A 12,343-nucleotide genomic window follows, 5' to 3' on the forward strand; every position below is an offset into this window, starting at 1 on the left:
ACAAGGCATTGTACCAAATTCACGAGAGGAAAACTAAGTTATAATAGAGGTTGCTGTTGCTGCAATAGCAGATAAGATTTACGACAACAGAAGGATAAAAGAGTTCATCTCAAAGTTTACACCATTGTAATGAACATTGGGTCAGAACTGCTATAGGCCTCGGTCACACGAAGTCTCTCAAAATATGACATCCTTAACCAATTATTCCGAGCAATATCAGTGCAGAACCAACTTGTACTGTAATATCTCAATTCTCTTAATGGTATTTTAGTCTTTTCAATTTGTTAGTGGTCTTTGTATTTTAGTATAAAAAGAATAAGATGCTTTGCCTTTATCATTGAAGAGAGAGAAAGAGATCGGCTAAAAAAAAGAAAGAAAGAAGAAGAGAGCAAAGAGAGAGAAGAAGAGAAAAAGAGAAGAAGTCTTCTTCGTCAAATGGCCCTAAGCAACACATGAGATCAAAGTTGTGTAATTTGAATTTGATATTATGTTGGGAGAAGATTAGAGGTAAATTTCAATTCTTGGTTTTTGTTAATTTATTATGAAGAAGTATGATTAGATAATTGTAGTAGAAATAGAAATTTAAAATTTTGCAGAAAATATGCTGACAATGAGTTATTTCGAAAATCATAGTAATTTGTACATATTGATTTTGATTCTGGATTTTGGATATGTTAAATTAGACATCTTCAAGAATATTTTGAAGTTTGTTTCGACTAATCATATAAGAATTCAATTTATTACGATTTTTTTAACTCAAGTCTAAAAACCTGAAAATTTCTAATTTCAGTGAAGAACATGAATTACGAAACTATTTTACCGAAGCTAGATTTATTCAAAAATGATGAAATTTGGACTAGTGATTTTTATGTATGTCTAGAGTGATTTAGGAAAATTTCATGATTTTATGATAAAACAAAAAATTGTTTTGTACTTTTAAAACAAATATGTTCGAAACAGAAAACTATTTGACAAAATTGATGATGTTTGAAACGTAATTATTTTCAAAAGTTTTTGAAGGAATTAAGCTATGAAGGTTTAAGCATTGAATTTCTAATATGTCAGCATATGCCTTGTAAAATTTGATGCTATTAGAGTTTATGATTATAATGTGATTATATCTAATCAGAGTTTTGTTAATGATTTTTAGGTCGATTATATCAATATGCATTTTTTATACGTGGATGCCAAGACATAAGTAAACTAAACTTCTAAATGAATCATAATAAACAATATGTACATGTTTGACAAGTTTAAAAAACCTATATTTGATATGTACGGATATGAATTTATATGATTTTGCCTATGTATTTACGTGATGTGTTATTATGTGTTTAGCTAAATTATGTGGACAGCAGAAAGTATATGCGAGAGTTCATTCGCACAAGAATGAATATGCATTAAGTTTTGTATGAAATGAGAAAGTGGACAATATCTTTCTTGATTAGACTTTCAATATCCTTAGGGATCATGTAAATAGGTGATGTCCCTTTTTGAATCCATGTATATTTAGCTTTCTTCTATTGATTTGTTAGATTAAAGCTGAGTGAAGATAGAGTGGGCTTACAGGACTGAGGAGCTTTTTGGGATGATGAAGTTGGCATGGAAGGAGATTGAGATAAACCACATAAAGATGCAGTTGACTTAGCTGATGATCAAGGTTGATCAGAAGTCGATGAAGATGCTACAGGTCTATAGAATGGTGAAGATGCTGGTGATCGAGGTTGACCAGAAGTCGAGATGCTGCAGGTCTATAGAATGGTGAAGACGCTGAGGATCGAGGTTAATCAGAACTAAGTGGAGATGCTGCGGGTCTACAGAATGATGAAGATGCCGATGTTCGAGGTCGATCAGAAGTAAGTGGAGATGCTGCAGGCCTAGAGAATGGTGAAGAAGCTGATGATCGAGGTTGATCAGAACTAAGTGGAGATGCTACAGGTCTAGAGAATGATGAAGATTCTGCAGGTCTAGAGAACGATGAAGATGCTTCATTATTCTCAAGACTAGAATTCCTAACAGAAGTGTTGTAGGAAGGTGATCCGAGTGAAGGGTCTATCTCTGAAGTCTCATTACTAGTTCCATGATCTTGGTCCTCGAAAATGTATAGCAAAATTTCGCCTAATGCACACACACTGCCGGACAACATCAACTTTATACGTCTTGGTGAGGAAGAAGAAACAATGAAGTTACTGTGTAATGCATTTAATCAAATTGACATTATCCAAATGATGAAAATCAGAAACTGAAGTTTCTCTGTAACCAAGATTACTTATAGTGGAAATCAGGGGGGCCAATTAGAGGATAAATGAACCCATAAAAAAATTGTTGATTAGTAATGTAAGAGAATTTTAAACATCATTTGATAAAATTTAAGCAATCATACTGAACCAAAGTGCATGAGAAAATGTAAAATCGTATTATATTAGTACAAGTTAATTGAATGTTAAAAGTATGTGGACAGAAGATTAAGCTCCCCTAAAAACAGAAGAACTAGCAATCAAATAAAGCATGCATGACTCTATGTTCAAGTAAGATGAAACTCAAACTATTCTTCCATAAGATGAAAAGATTTTAATTCTTGAAATAAAAATTAATGAAGATCAAATGCAATATAATTACCATTTGGTTCTTGAGCAGATCAAGAATGCTAGTAGTCAAGGATCCGTTTTTTATTTTTATTTGTACTAAAGACAATTTTTGTGAAAGCACTAAAGAAGAGTCCAAAGGCAAAGCACTTTACTGCAGGAGAAGATGAGGAAAAACTTGTGTGCGTGTGTATATAAATCCATATAGTATGGACTATGTCACAGATTCTGTTTGTAATATAGCAAATGGAAAGCTTGCACGCGTGTTGGATGAGAGAGAAAAAGCTGCTGATGCAAGGTCATGCAAGCTTACCCTGCCAAAGCTGTTACTTGCAGAAGCCGCAACTTAGCCTCATCCATATTTATAGACACCCACACGAGCATAATATTTCTGGCTTTGAGTGAAATAAACCCAGCCAAAGAGAGGACCGAGACCACGTAATTTTAACAAAAAGTGCAAGTGGGGCCGCGTACATCTTCATGTAGATCCACATGACTTGTTTTTCTCATTTCAAAGACTTCATTACAAAGTGCAACTTATTCTTTGAATGGATCATCAATGAATTCCGATCATATTAAAAAATAAAAATAAGTAAAACCAGAACGCGCTTAGTTTATTGTCACAGGGCCTCTTGCTTAGTGGTGTATTAATCAGCTTGAGTTTTATGGGCTAATTTTCTCGGTCAATGAATGAGAACAGTCTAATCTTTGTATATAAACACTAACAAGTATTGAACTCTCAGAGGAAACGTTCTCGCATCTACACATACACAACGCAAGTAGTAACAACATCATGAGCAGCAAATTAGTTACAGGAGAGGTTTCTGTTAGTTACTCCGCTACCAGACTGATATGGGGGAATGGAAGAAAGCTATCCGACTTCTTCTGTGAAAAGTTGAGAGAAGAACATTGAGTTGCAACTCCTATATGCCTCGGTCAGACAAAGTCTTTCAAAATACGACATCTTTAATCCATTCTTCCTAGCAATATCCGATCGAACCCTACTTGGACTGTTATGGGGAGCACCAGTGACTATTACTCTTGTGTTCTCGTTAGCCAAATTACCAAGAACTATCATTGTCTCTGGCTCGGTGGCAGACGACGCGTCTATGAGAAAAATGTGACTAAAATGCCCAGCAGTTATTCCTTGATTATGAAGGCGAAAGCTACTCACAAAAGTTGAAGATATCACCTTATATTGCCTCAGTTCCTCAAGTGGAGGACAAGAAAAACACTCCCGTTCAACAAGTGATACCTGAAAGATTTCATCTGATACCCCATCCGCTTCTCTGAATGCAGCATTGGCTCGAAACATTTCTGATGCCGGAATATCCTTCATCAAACATTCCATTAGCTTATCACAAGTTCTGTTCCAAGGAGCACATATAAGAATTCGACTCTTAGGCGAGCGCCGACGAATTTGGAGCACTGCTTCTCGAACAACATTTCCAGTTTTTGAAAGTACAAAATTATTACAGAGTGGACCCTCTAGAAGATAAGGTGACTGGCCCTCAAAGCTTAATATCTGATGCACTGCAGAATTGCTATCCGAATCAAGTTTATAATTGCTATAAGGACAAAGTGATGGGTAAGGGATGCTCTTTCTGGAGGCACAATCAGGAAAAAGGTAGTTCCTGAATAAAGAATCTGATGCATCTGCAACTGCTTCGTGAGCCCGTTTCAAACAGACTCTGTTGAATGAGAAGCTAACATCATATTTGTGGTTGGGTTGATGCTGAGAATGAAAATCTTCTTCAAATTCAACTAAAACAGTAGTCCACTTAACCACTCGATAAAGGAAACCCTGGTCAGGATTTGCGAACATAAATATTCTGGAAAAGATGGAAATATGAACAAACAATAAACAACAAACAAAATGATTGAATGACGATGACCTAGCTAGTTTTGATGTTATCAATTTGTACCAATCCTTTCAAGATTAACCAGATGGAAAATGATCCAGATATGTACAAAAAATAGTTTCAAAGTTACATGACCAGCAAAATGCTAAGCTTACTGGGTGTCCTTGTGCGAAATTATAATCTATCTTAAAACAGAGCATTTGTTCTTTAATCTGAAGTTCAAACCAAAAAAATGGTTGGTTACATAAAAATCGAAAGGAATGGCCAAATTAGATGCCACTTATACGTAAAAAGTTTATGCACTTGATCACTTGTATGAAATTCAAGAGATAGTCTTGTTAACTTATCAGGGACTACAGAACATGAATCTGTCAGGTCCAGTTGTTGAGTTAGGAATAAGTTTAATTTTGAATTTTTATTTCTCCTTATTTATTTTGGCTAATTGATTTAGTTTTCATCACTTATTAGTAGCAGATCTCTCTTCGGTTAGAAGTTGTATTTTTGGTTCTTTGTTGGCTAAAATAAATAGGACTAAAACTATGTATTTTATTATGATTTTTATTGAGATAACAAAAAATGGGTATCTCCCTCACTTCTATCCATCTCTTTTTCCACACTTGGACTTTTCTCTCTACTCACTTTCTGATGCAGCGGAAGTTTAATGTTCAAAATATTCCGTTGATTCTAGAGAATACCGGAATAAAAGAACAACTAAATTCACGTTGATTCAAAAGAATACCGCGAATTTAGGGGTTAAGGCTCGTTGATTCCGCAGAATACCGAGAATTAACTGTTCAAATACTCACAAAGAGATTTGAAAATTGAAATGTTATTGAACTCAAAATTCTCTGCTTTCAAAGGCTACAAGAGGGAGCTATTTATAGTAGTAGTAATTATCCTAATTCATGAAGTAAAACAAAATCCTAAATTGAAAGGGAAACAAAATTCTAAATTAGAAAGGAATTTAAAAGTCTTAAACTTTAGTTAATAAGGAAACTAATCCTAGTATAATAAGACTCTAAATAAGCAATACCTAAACAATAAGACTCTATATAGGAAACCAAATTAAACTAGAATACAAATTAATTGAAATATTTCTAAATATTATACATTTAAATATAATTAGAATTTCTTCAATTTCTTGCTCTGCATCATTCCCGCCAGGCTTGAGAGAATTCGTCCTCGAATTTTGTATGTTGTAGTCTTCAAGAACATCTTCATGTGCATAAGGATTAATTTTTAAAATAGAGCTTCGACATAGACAACGAACTTTAAATTTTCCAACTTTTGTAATAACGTCCATCCAATCACTCCAATAGCGTAAAATAAATTCTTCTATCAACAACTTCTCTAATAATGTCTTCTCATATTGTTCGTGTCGAACTTCAACATAGTTGAAGAAAAACAATTTCTTTTCATAATCCACTAATTGTTGAAAAATATCACAACTCTTTTTGTCTTCTTTCGGCAAATCAAGAGAACAATAAGAGATTGTATCAACGACTATCTCTCTCTCCTCCACAAGATCAAAAGATGGATGAACAATTACCTCTTCTCGTCCCACAATATCAAGATACTCATCAAATTTCGGCGATTGATCCAAATCAATGTCTTTGTGTTGAGGATTTGTTGTAGACATGAATTGCCAATTAATATTCTCCTCGGAAGGAATAATATTGTCGAAAGGAACAAAGTTACCATTTTCCTCATTATCTTCATAACAAACATCATCGTGAACAACTTCATCAAATCCATATGCATGCTTTATGGGTAAAGATCTTCATAACAAACTGATGCAGCGGAAGTTTAATGTTCAAAATATTCCGTTGATTCTAGAGAATACCGAAATAAAAGAACAACTAAATTCACGTTGATTCAAAAGAATACCGCGAACTTAGGGGTTAAGACTCGTTGATCCCACAGAATACCGAGAATTAACTGTTCAAATACTCACAAAGAGATTTGAAAATTGAAATATTATTAAACTCAAAATTCTCTGCTTGTAAAAGCTACAAAAGACACTTATTTATACTAAGTAAGACTTATCCTAATATGATTAGAAAACCTATTTTAATAAGACTTATGCCTAAATTAGGAATATTACCCAAATAAGCAATACCTAAACAATAAGACTCTAAATAGGAAACCAAATTAAACTAGAATACAAATTAATTAAAATATTCCTAAATATTATACATTTAAATATAATTAGGATTTCTTCAATTTCTTGCTCTGCATCACTTTCACTATTCTCTACATTTTTTATTTTTTCATTCTCTATCTTTCTTTTCAATTTGGCTGATATGCACATTTGTCACCAAAGCACGGCGAGAGATTTTATAAATCAAAAGTTTGAAAGATCAGGATACTTACTTGAAACTTCTTGGATTTGCCACCTGAACGTTGTGCATAAACAAAATCTCTAGATAAAAGAAAGGGTCGCCTCTCAGGAACAGAATCAATTTCAAAGGCTACAAAGAGTTTATCATCCGTCTCATCACTCTCCTCCAGATTCTTGTTCTTGAGTGACTTATCATATATTGCAGCTTTATGCAACTCCAATGTGACATTGAATAACTGAAAACCGCTCCACTTCTGATCACAATGAAAGCCAAAAAAATTATCTAAAATGTTAGAAAAGCATGAAAAATCTTTGATGAAAGTTTTCAGTCCACAGCAACATCTAATCATCTTATTATAAAAATGTAAGCTTTGGATAGAGAAGCTTGGAAGAATACCTACAAGAATAAAGATATGACAGAATACATAAATACAAATACAACTGAACTGCATTCACTGAATAAAAGCATCTGTCCCAATAATTTGCGCCCATGGGGAATAATCTAACCAAAAAATAACAATAAAGAAACAACTTACTATTCAAAATATCAGAGTTTCCAATCTTTTTATTCATCATGCTATCTTATGTTAAGCAAAAGACGGTAAATAGATTTTGGATTTCCTTCAGTTTGTTTTCGAACCTGACTGAAATATACCTCAAGCCAACACTCTGAAAATCGTGTTCCTAAACATTTCAGTTTTAGGAAATTAGTGATGTACAAATTGCACCAATCTTGTTATAATCTGATGCAAACTAATAATTTCTCAGTGGTTTTACTAGGGGTTCTGCAAGTAACATTAATTGGGTATGGATGGCACCATTCACTATGATATAACCTAAAGAACTCTTTAATAATTTATGCCGTTTGGTTCTAAATTTCTTATACGAACAGGTTAGATAGATTCTTCAAGAGGTCCCACAACACATAAATTTGATTCAATCCAACCTGTTGCCAGTTCAAAACATATCCCTTTCAACAGAGCTCCTTAGAATTCTCAACAATCTAACCCATGACTCAACTTTGATTTATTGTATTTGTATGTACTATTTATTTTGAAAATCTATTCCATTAACATGATGTACAATTGCACATAGATGACTTCTTCCGAGACCATTTTAATTGCAGCATAACCATGAGCGAGTGGTATTGCATTAATCACAATAGATATGTCTTCAATGAAAAGCAAGTATATACATGATATGATGGTAGAAATGAGATTATCTCACATGAAATCATGCAATAAAGAAAAATGGGGATCAAAGGCATCATTTATTAATCACCTCTTCGTAGAAATCCTCAGCATATAGCAACGCAGCAAAGTAATCCTTGTAGGTAGATGGAAGCAATGGCTTCTTCAAAACTTTTGGCACAATGTCTTTCTTGATCAAATCTTCAATATCCTTGGGAATCTTGTAATTAGTTGCGCCTTTCTGAACCCATATAAAGCTAGCCTTTTTCTGCTGATTTGTTGAATCAGTGGGGAGTGGAGAAAGCGTGGGCTTAGAAGATGAGGAAGCCTTATGGAACAATGGAGAAGATGGCTTCTTCAGAACTTCATGCACAACTTCTTTCTTCATGAAATTTTCATTATTCTTGGGAGTCATGTAAACAGGTAATGTGCCCTTCTGAACCCATGTGTCATTTCCTTTTGTTTGTTGATTTGTTGAATCACTGGGGAGGGGAGAAGGAGTAGGATTAGAAGATGAAGGGGACTTATGGGATGATCGATAAGATGGCTTCGTCAAAACTTCAGGCATAGCTTCTTTCTTCATCAAATTTTCATTATTCTTATGAGTCAAGTAAACAGGCGATGTGCCCTTCTGAACCCATACACGGTTTCCTTTTGTTTGTTGATTAGTACAATCATTAGGCAGTGGAGAAAGAGCAGGCTTCAAAGATGAAGGGGTCTTCCGGGACAATGGAGAAGATGGCTTCTTCAAAACTTCAGGGGCAGCTTCTTTCTTCATCAAATTTTCACTATTCTTGGGAGGCATGTAAACAGATGATGAGCCCTCCTGAACCCATATATCCAACAACAAGAATATACAACAGATGATGGTAGAAATGAATATGTATTGCATGAAATCAAACAATAAAGTAAATCAGGAAGAAAGGACATAAGTAATTAATCACCACATGGTAGAAATCCTCGGCATATGGCAGTGCAGCAAAGTAATCTTTGTAGGTAGATGGAGACAACGGCTTCTTCAAAACGTTAGGCACAACGTCTTTCTTACTCAAATCTTCAATATCCTTAGGAATCTTGTAATTGGATGAGCCCTTCTCGACCAATAAACAGCTATCCTTTTCCTGCTGATTTGTTGAATCAGGGGGGAGGGGAGCAAGGGTAGGCTGAGAAGATGGAGGAGCCTTCTGCAACAATGGCTTATTCAAAACTTTAGGTGCAGTGTCATTCTTTGTCGAAGTAGAACCAGATGAAGATTGAGATGATTTAAAGGGAGAAAGAGATTCAGGTGGCTTAGCAGTTAATTGATGTTGATCAGAATTAAATGAATGTGGTTTGAGTGATGATAAAGACTGACTAAGAGCAGACGATGCAGGGCTAGACAATGATGAAGATGCTTTTGAAGAAGGAATTGCAGGTTTAGGGAATGATGAAGATGAATTGCTGGAAGATGATGGAGCGGGTCCTTTTGGTGATAGAAATGGCTTAGATGAAGCAGATGCAGGGTTAGGGAATGATGACAATTGTGTTAAGGACTGTGATTTATTAGGTGATGATGAACATGTGTAACAGGAGGATGAAGGTGGTGATGGTCTTGAGCTCTTTAAACTCTGAGACACTTCATTATTCCCTTTCAGTGACGATTTGTTACCATATTCTGTTTGCTGTGACATAGCATTAGGCTGCTTTGTAGTTGGCTCACTAATTGACACATTCGGATAATATTCATAGTAATAGATTTTGTTTGAATCATGTTGACGCAGAAGATCGTGATTAGTAAAGCTAGAATTCCTGACAGAAGAGTTGTGATAACTAGAATTCCCGACAGAAGAGTTGTGATTATATGTTCCAAGTAATCTCGCCCGATAGTCCCTTTCAGTATCATGATAATCTTCATCGTAACAGCAAAAAATGCATCTCAAAATTTTAACGAGCACAGACATGTTGCTCTGCAACCAAAGAACATGCATTTATACATCTTTCCTCTATTTGGTTTTATCAAGAATACAAATAAACAATAATAATAATCAGCTGCACTGAGTACATCTCTATGAAATCTAATTAACTCTACAGTCTGTTTTTAACCAAGACAACTAAAAATCAAGGAATAATTAGAGGATCAGGCATATAAATTAAATCAAACATGCAAATCAATTTATGTTTAGAGAGAGATGCAGAGAGTGATAATTTGAATCCCTATAGTTCATTTGATGAGAAATCTTAGGGTTGAAGTTTGTAACAATGAATAGATAAACTTAATTACACCAAAGAAAGTAATTATCATTCTGAAACTAAATGAATGAGAGAAGTCTTCGTCTTTGTTACACAATTAAAAATGATAAGTCTGAACAAGAAAGAGACTGCATGTTGTTGAAATGTTAAAAGTAAATTGAACCCCATTAAACACTAGAAGCTATGACTAATCTATGCACGACTGTAACCATAGGCAAAGATAATAAACTATGTTGACATCAAAGTAAATGAAGATCAAATGGAAGAAGGATTACCTTCTGGCTGTTGTGCAGATGTGGGATTATGGGGATGATTGTCGGATCAGCTTTTCTGACTTTATGTTCTTCAAATAACTCGGTGACAGTGAAAGTGAAGCACTTCAAAAGCCATGAATGAGTAGGCAGGAAAAAGAAGAGCTCGGACGTTTCTAGTATTATACAAACCCAACCAAGTATCGCCACGTCATCACTTGCGCCCGCGGCAAGGGCTTTAATGACTAGATGAGATGAGACAGTGAAAGCTGACCAAAGCGGAAATTTTGCGGAGTCCGGGGTTCCAAATTTCCAATTCCCACCAATAAAGCAATAAATGTATTATTATATTTACAATAAAAAAGATTAAAAATAAGCGAGCGTTCATATTTTGAGAGATTTTTCATTTTTGGGCTTTTAGTACGAGCGTACGAGGTTCCCCTTCCCACGTGACTTATTCTTTTAACGGATATTAGTGAATTCCGTTCATATTTAAAAATAAAAATAAGCAAAACCAGAACGCGCTTAGTTGATATTGTCACTGCGCCTCTTGCTTGGCGGTGTATTCATCGGCTTGAATTTAATGGGCTAATTTTCTTTGCCAACGGATAAGAACGGTCTAATCTTTGTATATAAAGAATTGCAAACAGCTGTCACAACCTTAAATAGATAAAAGAGTAACGAGTATTGAACTATCGTTACAGAGAAAATGTTCTCGCATCCACACATACATACACGAGGCAAGTAGTAACAACATCACGAGCAGCAGCAAATTAGTTACAGGAGAGGTTTCCGTTAGTTACCTCCACTAGCAGATTGATATGGGTGAATGGAAGACAACTATCGGATTTATTCTATGGAAGTTGACAGCCGCGAATAGAAACATTGGATGGCAACTCCTATATGCCTCGGAAAAACAAAGTCTTTCAAAATATACCATCTCTAATCCATTCTTCTTAGCAATATGAGATCGGATCCAACGTGGATGGTCATAAGAAGCACCAGAGACTATTACAGTCGTGTTCTCATTTGCCAAATTACTGAGAACTATCAGTGCATCTGGCTCGATGGTAGGCGATGCATCAACAAGAAAAATGTGACTAAAATATCCAGCAGTAATGCCTTTATTGACCAACAAGGCGTTGGCTCCATTAGCAATAGAGTCCCCTTAAGTAGCTTGATTTAATTTGTTTTTCAGTTCGAATAGTTGGGAAGTCACCTTTGTTGGGAGAATATGTGCCTTCCGATTCGAGCGAGACTTCTAATTTAAATTGTGTTACATACTTAAAAGTGTCTCCCACAGTTGAGACCCTGCGACTGCTGCTCGTGGTTAAGACCCAAAAAAAAAAAGTAATGCCTTTATTGTGAAGGCGAAAGCGACTCGCAAAAGTTGAAGATATCACCGCGTATTGTCTCAGTTGCTCAAGTGGAGGACAAGTCCCTTCAACACCTGGAAGATGTCATCTGTTACCTCATCCATTTCTCTAAATGCTATTTAGAACATTTATCATTGGATGTTGTTTTGGTGGTTTTAGAAGTTAGATTGATAAAATGCAGTTCCACCTCAATTTCACCGTAGTATCTTGTTAGTCGAATTGGGGTGTTACAGCATTGGCCTGAAACATATCTGACTCTGGAATAACCTTCGTCAAAGTTTTCATTAGCACATCACATGTTCTGTTTGAAGGAGCACATATGAGAATTCGACTATTTGGTAACCTCTGACAAATTTGGAGCACTGCTTCTCGAACAACATTTCCAGTTTTTTGAAAGTACGTACTCAAATACATCTTCATCTTGTAATTCCTTTTTTCTTTCTAGTCACAGAGTGGATCCTCCACAAGATAAGGTGGCTGGCCGCCTGGCCCTGTAAGCTCAATGTCTG

The 12,343-nt window shown here is 35.3% G+C and overlaps 1 protein-coding gene across 1 annotated transcript; it reads right to left on the minus strand.

Annotated features, from left to right (window-relative positions):
* Positions 1-3,272: 3,272 nt before the first annotated feature.
* Positions 3,273-10,791, minus strand: LOC18043913. Its single transcript, XM_024185985.1, has 5 exons — positions 10,483-10,791; positions 8,923-9,924; positions 8,070-8,810; positions 6,821-7,042; positions 3,273-4,389 (listed from the first exon to the last, which is right to left on the minus strand). The coding sequence occupies exons 2-5, from the start codon at positions 9,916-9,918 to the stop codon at positions 3,457-3,459; spliced, it is 2,892 nt and encodes a 963-aa protein (XP_024041753.1). The 5' UTR covers positions 9,919-9,924; positions 10,483-10,791; the 3' UTR covers positions 3,273-3,456.
* Positions 10,792-12,343: the final 1,552 nt, after the last annotated feature.

The sequence above is a fragment of the Citrus clementina genome, unplaced genomic scaffold (genome assembly GCF_000493195.1).
Source record: "Citrus clementina cultivar Clemenules unplaced genomic scaffold, Citrus_clementina_v1.0 scaffold_4, whole genome shotgun sequence".
Classification (NCBI taxonomy): Eukaryota; Viridiplantae; Streptophyta; class Magnoliopsida; order Sapindales; family Rutaceae; genus Citrus; species Citrus x clementina.